The following is a 16,333-nucleotide window of genomic DNA, read 5'->3' on the forward strand; positions in this document are numbered from 1 at the left end:
CGGGCCCGCGGGTAATGGCCGCCCGCCCGGCGGGACGGCGCCCAGGGGGCTGAGGGTAGCGGGCTGCGGTCACGGTGACCACAACATCCACTCGGATAAATTAGCAAACGAACGTAGCAGATATTTCTTGGGAGATTAGTGGGCAGCAATATTTTATTTACGTACTACTAGTGAGGAGGGATTTTTATTTATGCACTGCTAGTGAGGAGGGATTGAAGAGGGATTGCTGATGGCCACTGTCATTAAGATAGGAAACCAAGTTTCGGAAGAGGTGGTGTAGAGTGGTTGAAGTTTTTCAGCGTATTCACAAGAACCAAGTTTCAAAACTTTGGGAGGGACAGGATCCAGGGATGAGGGGAGCACTGAGTCCTGGAGACTCCTCTTCTTGAGTCAGGAAGAGTGGCTGAGCGTTGCTTAGGGGACCAAAAGCAAGAAGATTTGATCTCCGGGAGGAGTGTGTTCGGGATATCCCATTTCTGTCACTGGGCATTATCCAGCATTTCTACAGCAATACCCATAATAACAGAGCTACAGCATGCATAGCACATACAGAACATTAAAATCTGCCTCTTAGCTGCACCTGATACTCCAGCCAAGTCGTTAGTTCAGTAACAGCTGCAAACTTTAGTCATGCTGCTGATTTTCTGCTTTTGGGAAAGCTTTGGTAAAACACGAATTCTGTGATATCATCAGAACAATGTGGGAACTGGATTATCTTCCAACCATTTTCTTCTGTGAAGTGCAGAGCTTGTGGAGGGTCACAGAAAGGGCTGATTGTCTTGCAGCCTAAGATTAGACTTTGGTGTTGCCTCATCCACCAGTCACCTCCGGAGGCAAAGGACAAGGAGGCAGTGTTGGGCTTCTGTGTGACTCTTACCCTGTTAGGAGCTTTATAAATCCATTGTAGAAAATTACAGCAGATTCAGGATCAAATGAGGAGTTGTCATGACTTGTAGAGCCCTTGTGTAACATTCTGTCTTTGGCTTGACCCACTTGGTAGGCTGTATCATGCCAACAATTGCCAACTCAACAACCAGAGACATGTTGGGAAGATGGATGCACGACTGCTCTGGCAGGTTTATGACAGGGTTGGACGGCCATGCAGCTTGCTGGAGAGAGAGAGAAAGGATTTATTAGAGACTGTCGTTCTGTATGTCAAGGGTCTGTGAAGTCTGTGGCTGGAAGAACATGCACAGCCTTCATTAGCATTGGAGAAATGTTTTCAGCTGACATTAAGGTGTTGATATTTGCCAGTTTGTTGTCTTTTCGTCTTCCACTTTGTATTCCGTTGGCTTTTGTGGGGGTTAGCCTTAGCCAATGCATTGAGGTGTTCAAGGACTCAAATGTCTGTGTGGTATAAATCACAACTCTTAATTACAATGAGTGTGAAAAACATAGTGTTAACTATGTAACTGGGAGGAACAAGAAGCCTATCTTTTGAAACCCAATAGCGTAACTTGGACTTTGACATGAAACTGATCTACATTTGTAGAGACTTTATAGGAAGTTATGTCAGACAGAGACTACTTCCAACTAGAATATTTTTTACATTGTTCACAGATGAAGAAAATCTGCCCTACTCAATTAAAAAAAAGTATTGTTTCTACCCATTAAGTCAGTTCATTAAGATAAACCTTCAGAAAAGATGGACTTCCTTTTCTTTCCCAAAACCATGGTTGCCATTGGTTCACAATTCTATCATGCACGGAACAGTGAGATTTCTTGCTAGAAGAGTGAAGGCTGAGTTGATTTTCAGGATGTTGATACAAGATATTTTTATTCTATTTGAAGCAGATTTGTAAAAATGTTTCTAATGATTTCTGCTGTAAAAGTCTTAATGTTATTCCTTTTAATTCTTCATTTAATCCTTATCAGATCAGATTAACAAAAGAAAGATTAGCTCTGACATCAGGAAAAAATGTATACCTGCAACACCATGCTGCATTCTTCTATTAGGGCTCAAGTTTGTAATCTCTTAAAGTTGGAAAGATATATAGAAAAGTTTAAATGTCCTTATTATTTTCTTAATCAGGAAAATTTACATTTGATCATCTCTTTCAAATCAGATTTTGTAGAATTTACAATCATCCTCTCCTAAATGTTGTTAATATCCAGCCGTCCTATACCCAGAGTGAAATTTAGCCAGCTCATACATCTATCTCTATGTGTTAAAATCTTAAATTTACACAGCTGCTACTCAGCCTGCAATACTGATACCAAATCTTTTGACTTTGGTAAGCTTCAGAAATTTGGGGAGTTGTAAAATAAAAAAGGAAAATTTATATTTATTCTAGAATCTCTGTTCAGTCACTCTATGTCCCTTTTGAATAGCTGAGCAATCTGATAAGGTTATTGAAACCTGGTACCATAGAAATGTTGAGCTTTCAATAATTATCTCTGGATTGCTATATCTTTTGGTATGAGACCTATGCATTTATTTCATGATATCAGTAAGCTATATAATTTGGATCATTTAACTGCCAAGGGATTTGCCACATTATCGGGTTGTTTGTATCTTTTATTCCATTTGACAGACTGAAAGACAGTTTTCAAATCTTTGTTGTCATTATGATCAAGTGTAGCTGCTTACTGCAATGGACTCCCCAGCATCCTCTGTGCTTTATCAGCTACGTCTTATTGTGATGTACTATTCCCCTTGAAGATTATTACTACTGAGATCTTTTCAGAACTATTAAGAAAGCACTCCTAGTTCATCTGTTTACTATACTCCAAAACAATGAAAACTTAGAAGCAAAGATAAAATATCATATTATTCATGGAAAGAAAGTTAAATTCCCACATTTTTTTCACTGTGCACAAGATGTATTCACTAAAACCAACTCAACGGGGAAACCCACATCAAAGAAAATTAGTCACTTATACAGGATGATATTTTTGCTGGGAACATATATTTTTTGCAACTTCCATAAAAGGTGATATTGATTCACTTATTGTTTATAGAGCTTTTGAAAGACAACATTGCAATAATCTCAAGGAATTCTTGGTTTGATTCTTTCTTAGCTGAGATAATATATATTATAAAACAGAAATGTATTTTCTCCAAACCGGCTGTGCTACTCCTAGCAATGTGAGTGTTTCAGAAACTGTATCTAGTGTGTTTGCAATTTTGTAGTGCATGAAGATTTGGGGGTTTTTACTGGTTAAGGAATAGCATAATTTTCCACCTCCTGAGTTGCTACTAGTCATTGCCTCATAACTTGTTTCAAGTTTATAATTCATTAACAATTACAGTCTTCACAGCTTAGTTTGTGATTTCTTAACTTTCTCATGCTTCTGCAAAATCATTTTATTCAACAGACTCTTTTCACTTTTCTGTTCTCACTTTTTATTTTTAAATGATTAAAAGGGGGCAGCAATTCAGGTACTGTCCAGAGTGGGAGCAGACTTGTGTACTAGTAACAGCATCTTATCATTCCTGTTTTCTGCTACTCCCAGCTTAATAATGTTTTAAATGTTATTGAATCTCAAAAAGTCTAGACTCTGCAATACTTGCTAGCTCTATAGGGTAGTGGGAGGTAGCAAAATTACTCTAAAAATCATCACAAATATCTTGGCAGTATGCAGGATGAAAGAAAGAAAACCTGTATCTCTGGCCAGGGCAGCCTTGTATGATCTGCCTTAAGTTCCCCTGTTTCCATGTTTGATGATATGCAAATTCCAGCCTACCTCAAAAATCCATATTTCCAGCTTTAGCAGTCATTAAAGTTACCCACTAGGACTCTCCTCTGGTATTAGAAGACTATGAAACCCACTGTAGTGTAGAAGTGGAAATAGGAGCTAGCAGATACGAGTCCAATGGATCAAAATTTGTCACTGCTAAGAATTGTGGTTTGCACCGTATTCATCTCACTTAAGTTCTCCAACCAGATATTATTCCATGGCAGTCAAGGCTTCCATACCTTCAGCATGGTGTCAGCAGCGTTGGTTTTGATTATTAAAGAGTCTTATGCTTTCACCATTATTTTCACTTTCCTTGTCTTTTTCTTCGTCACTTCATTTACCTTGTCTCCTTTGTGGTGTTATCTTTTTATCTGACAATTTTATTTCCCCCGGGATGGTTCCTTTTGAGAATGAAAGGAAACATGAGATCATCAAACTGATATTTTATTTTCCCTTCATTGCATGTCCTCTATATTTTATCTTGTTTTTATTTTAAATTATTTTTTTCTGTATTTTTATGACATGTCTGAAATCTTTGTACATTTTTTGCTCAGTTGCATATAAATGATCATTTGTTTGTATCACTGTATTGTATTCTACTTTTCTAAGAATAAATAAAGATTTTTGGGGAAAATAAATCATGCAAACACTGGCAAAATAATGCATTTTAATGCCATCTAGAAATTCAGTTTCAAACTAGCTTTGAATATAATAAGCTGAGAAACTTCATTTAACTAGCATTTTTAAATCAGCAAAGCGGTGTTAGGAATCAGTCATCCCAGAATGCAAAGTTTAATGTTGTTTGATGATGAAGTATAAACTGGAAGAATCAGTTAAAGAGGGGGAAAAAAAAAAAAAAGGAGGAAGGCATAATATGTAAATTGCCTTATACAGAAACTGATAATAGCTGGAAGGGCATCTTAACTAACTCAGTGTTGGCTTTTTACATGAGTGAAGAAACAAGATTTTCTCCTTAGAGGTCCCTAGCAGTGAAGCAGATACACTCTAATATCTGGTCACAGTGTGCTCATCCAGAATCCAATGAAATCAGTCAACTCTTGCTATTGATCACCATAGATTTAGGTCAAGGGTATAATGGATTTGAAAGTGACATGTCATCCCCTGATTAATGACATTGGGCCCAGGCTTCTGCCACCCAAAGCAGTGTTGAAACATTCAAGTTTGGTTCCAGCATATTTCCCTAGCTGCAAGGAAGGGATTTTTGTGTTTGGCTTAATTTTTGTCTCAGTCATATAAGAAAACCCTGCTAATAGGATTCTTAGGGATATAATCTGGATTTACTTGGCATGAACCTCGGGGGCGGGGGATACTGAACAGAAATAAGCTTAAAAAATGAATGTTGCCATGCGGGGAAGTCAGGAAGAAACAACCTGTTTAAAGTTCAAGTTTGGTAATGAATTAAGTACTTGCTTAAGTTGGATTACATCACCTATCCCAGAGAACTTCTGTGGCTGCTCATGTGCTTGGCATGAGCTTATGTGTTTTACTGAATTGGAGCCTTAATGCATGAGATTCTTTTAGATTCTTCACACAATGTTTACAGAGCTAATGTTTGTATATTTTATCTCAGCCTGCAGTGGTATTTTAAAGTTGACTTTCTGAGGGGGGGTTGAATGTTCAGTAATAACAAAATCAGTAAAAGTTTAAAATAAAAACCATAAAATGTGACTGTTTTCTCAATATTTTTTTTACAATTTTGTGGTTTGTAAAAATGCCTTAGACCTTGATCCAACTAAGCATTTAAACATGTACATAAAATTAAATAAGAGTTTGATCCTGATCTCACCCAGATCACCAAAACATTTCCATTCATTTTACTGGTGTAGGATCAAACTTGAGTTGCTTTGAAACCAACATGTATAAACCATAAATTGGAAGTTATGTGTGCATTAAAGTGATTTGCTGAAGATTGAACTTACCGTACAATAATATTAACAAGCAATTTATAAATCTATTTATCCATTTAATTAAAATAATTTTATAATACCTGAAATAACCTGTGCTCAATATCAGCAAAATATTAAGGAATCACAGGTGCTAATATTGTGGAAAATACATAGGAAAAAAAAAATTGATGGTTTGGTTATGATTTTCCTTAAGTTCAGAACCTTATTTATAGGCACATATATAGAAAAGACCTACTTGGACTTACTCAACATTAGAACTACTATTTCTTCAGAAGTATTCAGCATCTAAGATTTCTCTTTTGGGAAACTGGTGGCCAGATTTTTATTATGCTGAGCTATTTTAATGATTTGGCTGGCCATGTCTTTTCTCATGTTGAAATAGGAACTTGGGCATTTTCCAAAATATAACCCTGAACGGGGGTGCAGAAACCTTTTCAAAATTCATTTTTTAATTAAAACATTTCTGGCTAATAGTCAGGAGTAAGAGTTTTCTAAGGCTTTCTCATAGCTGGAGTGGAGAGAAGAGGCTTTGCAAGACAACTATTGCTGGGCATCACACAGATTGTAGAAGCAACTCCAAGTGTCTCCTGTGCCAACTCGCTCTTGTATTCCTGGCATAATAGGAAAAAATGGGAACTTTTGAGATTTGGATTTGACTAGGCTGGAATGGTGAAGAAGGATGATGATAGAGCAGTCTGTTATGGCTGATGCTCCAGTAGAGTAAATCAGACTGTTAAAGGGTGGCATTTCTTTGCTTTGGGCTCAGTAGAGTGAAAAATTACATCCCTTATGGATTAGATAATAATTTAGGATTTAAAAGCTGTGTAGAGCAATGTAAAGAATCCATGAATTTTTAGTGAGTTTTGGAACAGAACCTTCATGAATTTAATCTTTACTTCATAAAAGAATAATATGTCACTTCACAGGGTCATTTTAGATGTAGTTGAATTTTGAAAACACCACCCTCTTCAGGGCCATCCTCTTTGGTTGCGGTGGCTAGAATTTGCTATTTCAAACCAGAAGTATAAGAAGTAATAATATGTTTGCTAAAAAGAGTGAAATATTAATTACATTTTTAGCCTCACTATCTTGATCCTTTTTTTTCTCTCCATGTCTTCCTTTCCCTTTCTATCTGGAGATGGCCAATGATGTGAGGTTGGGCCTCAGAAGCATGGTGAGAATTTATAATAAACACACAGATAATTGGTTTGTTGTTGCAAATGCCTGTACAGATGAATCCTTGCTAGTTTTCTCCTCATCTTTACCTCTTCCTGGAACTTCCCTTGAACCTAACCTTTGTGTTGTTAGAAGTGCCTGTAACTACAATATATGCAGTGTGTGCACAGTAAAGGTTTCTCCATGTGCAAATTCTCCTTTCTCCTAAAAAGAGTTCCTTTGCAGAGACATTGGCATGCTCATCAACCAGCACTCATTCAGTACTGCATTTTGCTGCTTGTGTTGAAAAATGTTTCTTGGCATTCTCTTACTGTCCTGTTTATTTTTAAGCTCATGAACACTGTGGAAACATCTGTATAATGTGAACCAGTCATTCATTTTCTTTGTAGTTGAGTTACCAGCTTCTAATGCTTGTGAACCAAGGTTGGTAAGGATTTTAAAGCTTGAATACCTCAGCATGAGGCTGAATGTCCCCTTTCGTACTGAATAACAAATGAGGATGCTATCACAGCCTCTCAGCTTGCGAGTTTGAGTCTGCTGTTGGTTGTAAGGACTAGCCAGTGTTTCTCTGTGATTGCATTTAGTTAATGGATTGTGATGAAAGTGGGAGCAGCCCACTGCAAGAGACTGTGGGGCTACCTGCAGGCACCTGATGTGCAATGCTTGTCCCATTGGTACTGTGCCCTGCGCATTTATTCACACAGTGCCATAGCATGTGGATGCAGTTGAAGAGAAAAAATAAAACACAGACAGATGTTCAGCTGGTTTAAATTGGTGTGCATCGTCAGCTTCAACAGCCTGGTGGGGAACTTATCGTCTGGTGCATTTCTGGACAAGGCTCACAGGCTCAAAGCATGGGACAGTTAAGCCATCTTAAGAATTAGATCCCTGGCTAGATGTGATTCCAGGTTGGATAAATCTAACCTGGGTAAGGGGAGCAATGTGAGTGTGGGAAGATAGGGACTGCTTCCTGAAGCTCCTTGCTACTTGTAGCAATTCTGTATCAAGTCACTGTTACTTCATTGGTCTCTAGGGTTTTGGTAATAGTTTCTTACTTTCACCAATTATAGGTATTTTCTGGCTGGGGGTAGGTGGGAATAAACATTGGCAATGTATTTGAAACAATTTTCTATCACATTAACATCATCTTTGCAGTATTCTGTTCTTTCTCACTTTTTTTTCAGGTTTACTTAAAAGGGAAAAGAATATTACTGTCTCTTCATAAAGGAATCTCTGCTCTCTGGTGAAGGAGAGCATCTCCTAGTGAATAAGGTGGCCTCTTGTACATAATTTTTTATGAAGTTTTGTTTCTTTGAAGATGATTACACATTGAATGAAATTAATATATTGCGAGCTTCTTTCATTTATTTTATCCTTTCAATTGGATAACAGTGCTCAACTGGACCTCAACTGATGTCAGTCTCAATGCATTCTCCTAACAGCTGTTTTATGGATGATAGCTTAGTTAATTGCTAATTTAAAATACATGGTACAGTTTCCACTTATGAGAGCAGAAGCTTGATTGCAGAGTTGGGCCTATTTATAAAAGTAGCTTTCAAGTAGATTCTCGAGGTGCATCTGTACTTATTTCTAATAAGATACTGTTACGGTCAAACTGGCATCTAGCAGAGTACACTCAGAAACCACTCAGCAAATTTTATGTAACATTAAGTGCTATTTGACTAGGTCAGTTGCCTGTGTTAAATTAATGACAGCAAACATATATCATCACTGCATCTGTTTACACGTCTGTCTGCATTTCACTGCATTGTCAACTGTGGAATCTCTAGAATAATGAGTGTGGCAAACTGAGTCGTATTAAAAAGGGGTTATTTGTATTAATATAATACCATACTGTGTTGTCATTGTTTTGCAGCACATCTATTACATATATCATCATTGCTTTTTCTTCTCAAGCAAGCCAATTATGTCTGGTTTTGCCACTCTGTCAGAGTCTCCTGGAATAAATTAAAATTTCAGCTTTATCTATGCAGTAGCTGTAGCTGAAAGTAATGGTAATGACCCTGGGTGAATACAGAATTTCAAAATAATCTTAAACAAAAGTACATATGCAGAGCTGCTGTTTCTTCATTTCTCCTTAACAAGCTAAATATTTGAGTCCATGATGTCTGAAACCCCATGGGCAGAAGCTGGCAGCTGGGTGGAGCTGTGGGTTTTGACGCTGAGCTAAGAAGAAAATAGCCTGTGGGTACCTGAGCATGGAAACTTAGCTGTTTCAGTTTTGTCTCTCTGCTTTGTTTTTCAGTTATGTAGTATGTCTGTCTGTGCATGCAAGCACCTCAGAGACTTCCTTTCTGCCTAGCTGGGTACATGTGTGCCTTCCATCATCTGTGTCTCATTACCACTGATACTTCTATTTTTTAACATATGTGTATGGGTTAAGAGGTGTTTTATACGGTTGGTAGAGGGACTGGCATGTAAGCTGTTCAAGGTCAGAAGAAGAAATGTGTGTCTGAGGCTGGGGCTTGACTCAAATTTTGAACCCCAGTCCTAATCACAAATTGTCTTTATTCTTTTAAATAGTTCTTTCACAGAATGAAAATGTAATACTAACTTTTACGTGTTGGTTTCATTCTCTCACCACAAGATAATCCTTCATATTGTCACCCAAGACAGAAACAAACAAACAAACAAAGCAGAAAAGCATCATGATTGATGATTGAGACTATAGTACTTTAAAAGCATTATTTTCTGCATATCTCCTGATGCTTAGTAAGAGCTGCATTAACAGGCTTTTAATACTTGGCACAGTTATCAGCATCTGACCGGGAGGTATTGACGCATTCATGATAGTGCCTTGGTGTATGTGCCTGTCTGCCCATATTGGCTAAGTTTCTGAATTTTTAGTGCTTGATATTTAGGGTCAGGACCATCAGTCTTTATCTTCTCCTCTAGCCTAGTGTGGTTTTATTTGCATGTGTGGGATGCAGATGCAACTTATCACAGTTTTGGTGTAGTTTTAGCATCAAATTTCTGCAGATATTTGGCCTTCCTTTTTGGACATTTGTCTCCCTTTTTGGCCTTACTGAAACTGCTTAATCAGCTTGCAACATTTTTATCTCTTCAAGTGGTTTCTCTTGAACTTTGTGATAAGATCAGAGAAATCACGAGTAAGAACAAGAGGCCACATTAGTGTCTTTAATAAAAATATTTTTCTCAGAAATCTTCCCTGTGGAAAATCCCAACCGTTACAATCCTGGCAGCTGAACAGTATCGCCTTGAATTAATTGTTTAGAGCGATCTAGGCAATTTCTTGAAAACATCAGCCAGAAGCTCCTTTCCAACACTCAGTGAGATGTCTCTCATATTTGATAATGTTAACTGACTCCAAACCTCCCAAGTAGTTTCATATTCTTTCAATCTGACTTCCCACAGGTTTTTATTAGAGCCCACTGTCAAAAGCTGCAGAAAATAAGCTAGAAAAAAAAAAATGATTACTCTGTAAATCATCCTGTCTGCATTTATATCTTGCCATAATTTCTTTCCCCACGATAAGGCCAAACTTGGTTAGTCCTGAAAGGAGCTGTAGTTTCATCCAGGTGCGGTTGTGCAGGATTAGTAGTTCCCAGATAATTCTGGTGAGCATCCTTCAAAGCCACACCAACAATTGCCATGGTGTTCTCCTGCTGTTGGTGATAGGCCATTGAACCTGTCACTCATGATTAAGTGCTTGGGACGTATCAGAAACATGCCCTTCATTTGCCCTTCCAGAACTCAAACTCATTGGGGAAGAATGACATTTAAATTGGTATTTATGAGTTAGATAATTTCCTGAGCAGAAGCAATGTTCGGTTAGCTGTTTTCCTTAGGCTTGAGGAGGATAAGCCTGTGTTTATAATTAATTTTCCTTACACGTGATATTTTTTCTTCCCTTCACTGATTAATTTCCTCAACTGATCTATTTGGAGTACAACATTAATAGTGAAAATAGAATTATGAAGGTAGCAAAGGAAAAATATTTTATCTCCTTCTGGCAACACAAATGTATACATTTATCCAATGTAGCTATATAGGAAAAGTGAAGTTGAATTGGCAGGAAACATCTGAGATATGACATATTTATAACATTAACTAAGTTTTACATATTAAGTACAAAAGAGAAAGAGAAGAAGCCTTTGTGTCACAGACACTGAAGTATTAAGTTTGGAGCTCATTCATTCAGCTCTGAAGAGACCTAACTGGAGCTAATTGAAGCTGAAGCCAGAAACCTTTGTGAAGAGAAGCAGTGAGGCTTCCCCCGAGGGGCTTTCCTTTGGGTAAGGGAAGTCTGTGCTGGAAAACCAGCACCCCAGCCTCCACTATGGCTCCTGGTTTTTCCTTCCAGCAGCAAGGTCTGGTGGTTCTGCCATGCCCTAGCTCCAAGCTTCAATTTATTAATTTCTAGTAATTTATTAATTTTAATTCGTTAATTTTTTTCATAGAGGAATGCAAAAATAGAGAACAGTTACGGCATTGGAAAGCTTAAAAATCTTTTGCAATGCTACATTACCATTTCACAATTCAGGTGAAAAAGCCTCAGGAAATTAAAAAAATGCAACCTAAGTGCTTAAAATTATAACAAATGGCTCATATTTAATGAGAATTATAGAACTAAAACCAAAGGAGAACAGTGAACAAACAAGGGAGCAAAACATCATAACTTTTATGATTTGTTTTTCTGGCTTTATTACCATTTAACCCTTTTTCCATTTACCTTGTTACTTTTCAGTAACATATGCTTTGTTACTGAATTTTCCAGGAGAACAATAAAGGAAAAGAAAGACGAGATTTACAGAATTTACGAATTCTGAAAACTTGGCTTGTCAAATAAAGCTATCCCAAAACCTTCAGTTCTGGAAATCTTGGGATTCAAGGCAATCTTCTAGTATGTAACAACAGACTAATCTTTTCAAGGGTTTCTAATATTTATCTTAGGGTTTTTTTAAAGCATTTGAAAAATCATTCATTCAGCATTAGATAGTTTCATACAAAGCTTGACATTTTGTTATTTAGCTGCGCTTCATCTAATAAGACAAAGGGAAGAACCTTTAAAAATGTGGTTTTATTATTCCTCAGAGACAGACTTGTTTTCCTTAACCTTTACAAACAGTTTATTTTAACAACAAAAAGAAGGAATAACATGAACTTCTGGGTTCTTGGAAGCCTTTAAAAAGTTTTCTCTGATCTTAATAAGGCCAGAAAGTTGTCCTTAATGCTGAAGAAAGAAGTAGGCAAATGAATTCCCCACCCCTACCTCTGAAAAGAATCCCAAGCATTTACTTCTCTGCTAACTTCATAAAGTGTTCTGTTGTAGATAAAATGTGACGTCTGTGTGCAGGAATTATGGTTTTCTTTTTCTTGATAATAAAAACTTTAGCACAGTGAAACATAAGGTTATATTGTGAAACCTAAGCAACTGCAAATCCACCATTTTCTTGAGGAGTGCTGTCCCAGGGCTGGACTGTGCATAATAGAAGAAAAGAGGGCAATCCTGTCAGGCCAACAGAGGGAAACATTCCAAACAAGGTGGTCCTTAATAACCCCTCTGGTCTGAAGCAGGAGATGGCTATTAAGAGCATCCCATCTGTGGCTCTTCATGTTTACATCTTAAAAGAGCTAAGCTAAATATATAACCGGGATTAATTCATCCTTTGAATTTTATGACCTATTGTGCACGGATGCTCCAAATGAAGAGCACACTTCATTCACAAATGTGTTTTTCCTCTGCAAACAGTTAATGACTGCATGTTGCAAATATTGAAACTCTACCTTTCCCTCTGGCTTGGCTAGTTATCTCAGCCACATTGTATTTGTTCCTGTAGCAAAGCAGGATGGAATGCACTGAGAATGTGCTTGCAATCAAAAAATACAAATACAATTTCGATGTATATTTTCACCTGAAATGATCTGAAGAAGGCATTAGCATTTGGCAAAAGCTCAGAAAAATGCAAACGAGTCATAAACATTTCTCCAAAGTCTTATTTAGGAAAATTTGTTCTAGTATTTGCTCAGTTCTAACCTGAGTTCTCTACTTTTTTCTTATTTTGTAGTAGGGGCTTAGCAAGAACATGGGTCCCAGGAAACTGGAATGCCAACCTCGGTGTCTAAATCAAAGCTAGCAGCATTTTTAAGAAAAGAAATAGTGCGGGGTACCTAAAGAAGCATTATCTAAAGGGCTTCTGGGAGTTAGCTTCCTTAGACACAGATAAAGTTTGTGGATAAGCAGAACTTTGCAGCAAGCTTTCACTGGCAGACAGCTGACAAAAACACAGCAGTAGGCGGCCAGACATCTGTGCAAAAGCAACCTGCCCATAGAGGTCAAGCCCTTACTCCCAACAGGGGATAATGTAAGGATACATCACACTTGCTCCCAGTCCACAATTGTACTTCAAGAAATAGAAATAAATAAAATTATGAATTAAATCCACGTAACCCTCTGGCCATTGTACCACAAATCCTTAATTTACCTAGTTACAGAGTTTATGAAAGAACCTCTGTGTTATCATCTAACTTAATGAAAAGCCTGACAGGTCAGGTACAGCTGTTGGCAAGAAGGACTTAATGCAGCTGCAGGGTTTATCTGGTCAAGTATTGTGTGGTCTCTTTCTGCCACAAAAGTTTGAGGTTTTATTTATTGCCCATTGATTTCCTCTAACTCAAAATTATCTGATTAGAGGATTTCACTAAAAAAGCAGTATTTTCAAAAAAACTGTTTCTTTGGTGAGGAAGATGATATCCCCCAGGTTTCTGGGAGCTCCATTGGGATTTTGGTGGATTTGTGATGTAAATGAAATAGGAATTAATTTTCTACTGATTAGCAGAGGAGGTACAACATGCAGCTCAGCCCTTTAATTGCTGAACAATTGTACTCCAGTTGAAATCAATATGGATTTAGCCTAAGCTAAGGACACAGGTTTGAGTTCATCATCATGTAGCACTAATTCATTTCCAAATCCACATAGAGATCAGCAAATCCAACAGTTCTTGAGTAATGTAGAAGTGGTGTTAAATCACAAGGTTAGAATCAAATCTGTAGTTGACATTGACTGGAATCAAGGGCTTTGGAGTTGACTTGTCAATTTACAGGTGAAAGCAAAGTTGCATAGCACTGCGTACCACTGGAATAATATTGTAATTCTCTGTGCTCCACCTGAACACCAGTGGCAAAATACCATGAGGAGTGGGTGGCAGTGGCACCTTATACTTCTCTGTTCCCAGAGCCTAGTTTTTGGCATGAATCAGAACAGCTGTAAAACTGCTGGTGTTGGGTTTAACCAACATTTAAGCACATGTTGATCTGTGGGCAATCAGGAATTACTGGAACACAAAAGTTTGAGCCTACTTCTTAGGCTGGAATCTTGCTGGCTGCCTAGTGTAATTACAGGTTTCTGTCAGACCAGGGAATTTCTCCAGTTCCAGAATTGGTGGGCTTTTATAGGTGCTTTGCTACTAGTCTGCTGTATGTTACACTTGCATCAAATAACTACAACTGCGGATCATATCTTTGCTTTATGAAATATACAGAAATGATATAATATAATATCTTTTTACTGGCATTACAATGCTAGCTATTAAAATTCAGTCATGCAGCATCCCAGGTGGTTGACTCTACCCTGCCAGTCTTTCCAACCTGAGCATCCTGAATGCTGTGCTGAGGTGATAAACAGCCCATTGCAGGTCTTTGCTGATTCAGGTTTTAAAGACAACTACTTTTGCCATATTTCCTCATGAAAGCTAAAATACGTTGAGTAAATGGTCCCAAAAGTCCTGTGAAGAGACCGCTCCGGCAGCCTTAGGCAACACGTTCTCAGAAGATGGTGATGCATTTCTGAAGACCAGCGTTACTTTCCCAAGCTCTGACCACAGACAGACTTTTACCAGATGATGTGTCTAGATGACAGGCAGCTTATAGTTGGTCACACAACTGTTCAAAACACAAATGAGTGGTCCCCTCCCCAGGGCTCCCAGTGTAGGTCTTTCTCTGGAACCTCTGTTCCAGTAGGCCTATGGTCTGTGCCACATAGGTGACCCAGAGCTTCCTGCTGGGAAGGGAAGACTTCTTCACCATCACAACCACTGGCCAGTAGATTTTGGCACATGAAGCAACTACCCTGGAGTCAGCTAGGCTGTGCACAGTGTTTTACTGACATGTTCCTTAGAAAATGCACTGCAGCTAGGTGAGACCGTGGTGAGCTGTCTTGTGGTTACAAGGTGGCGAGCTGCTTGCTGGAATCTGGAGTCCCAACTCGCTTGTTGCCTGCCATGTGCTTTTTTTCTGGGCTTGTGCAAGGTGAGCTAAGGGCTTGTGGGATGTGCTGGTCCCTGGTGCCAGCTCCTGTTAAGTGAACCAGAGCCATCTGTTCACCTCCAAGGAGGACGGGATTGACAACATCACGGGCTTTTGCAGGCTGAGGTTGAGGTGGTGTCTTCTTCAGCATGTGTTTATCAGCTGGAGACGTTGGGCAGACCTCAAGGTTTTGCGTAGGCACAGATGAAATCGAAGCAATGTAATGAGTGAACAGCAACTCCTGTCACACAGAGGAAGTGGAGGGGGGCCAGACAGGATTAGAGATTGTGTTTGGACTGATTGTTCTGGTTTCTTCCTCACTAGGACAAAGAAGTGAACCTGGAGCAGGTCCATAGACGCATGAACAGTTTAATTGATGAAGACATAGCCCACAAGCAAATCTCTCCAGCGTCCATTGAAATCTCAGCCTTGGAGATTGGTGGCATGCAGCCAGCTCAGACCCTGGAGCCGGTACGCGAATACCAGAACACGCAACTTTCTGTCACCACCTTTTTACCAGAACAGACAACTCATGGTGCCAGCAGGACACTCACAGCTGCCTCTGGCAGCAACCTGCCGCTGCCCCTGAGCAGCTCAGCCACCATGCCCTCCATACAGTGTAAACACAGGTCGCCGAATGGAGGACTATTTCGTCAGAGTCCCGTGAAAACCCCGATCCCAATGTCATTTCAGTCTGTGCCAGGGGGAGTCATTCCAGAAGCAATGGAGCCCTCGCATGGAACATCCATATGATGAAAACAAACAGTAAAACAACCAGCAGAGCTTTTTAATACAAAATTTAAAAGGAACAAAAAAAAAAAAAAACAAAACAGACTCCTACATTTTTCTTGTATATACCTGTAAATAATGAAAGAATGAAGTGGGGTAAAAGTGTATTTTGAATATTCCCAATTTTCGAAGTCAGTAAAAAACAAAACAAAAAACAAACAAAAATGTATGAATGACTTTGTAAATTTTGTTCTATATGAATAAAAAGGCAAACTACTTGTGATCGTTCTCAAGTGCCAAAGAAGACCAGTTACTGGGACTGAGGGCCGTACATTTTTTTCCCGTGGATTTCAACACTTATTCCCTTACTGTTCTTTTTTGTTGTTGTTTTTTAAGAGCAAAAACATTATCTGTTTCTTGATAGAAAAGTTCACCATGCTCAGATCTCTCCTTTCCCCAGAACCCTATTTTATAGTCAAGATGGCAATTCACTCGGAGAATTTAACAGCTGGTATTAGCATAGTAGTAACAA

At 38.6% G+C, this 16,333-nt stretch overlaps 1 protein-coding gene across 1 annotated transcript in view; it reads left to right on the forward strand.

Annotated features, from left to right (window-relative positions):
- The window catches only part of GRID1 (glutamate receptor, ionotropic, delta 1), a 554,546-nt gene extending 538,721 nt beyond the window's left edge, over window positions 1-15,825 (forward strand). Inside the window, exon 16 of the mRNA XM_010567883.1 lies at window positions 15,397-15,825. Within this exon, the coding sequence (XP_010566185.1) occupies window positions 15,397-15,825 (429 nt within the window). The remainder of the gene's footprint in view (window positions 1-15,396) is intronic.
- The last annotated feature ends 508 nt before the right edge of the window (window positions 15,826-16,333 follow it).

This window comes from Haliaeetus leucocephalus, unplaced genomic scaffold (genome assembly GCF_000737465.1).
Source record: "Haliaeetus leucocephalus isolate CR32 unplaced genomic scaffold, Haliaeetus_leucocephalus-4.0 Scaffold229, whole genome shotgun sequence".
In the NCBI taxonomy this organism is placed as follows: Eukaryota; Metazoa; Chordata; class Aves; order Accipitriformes; family Accipitridae; genus Haliaeetus; species Haliaeetus leucocephalus.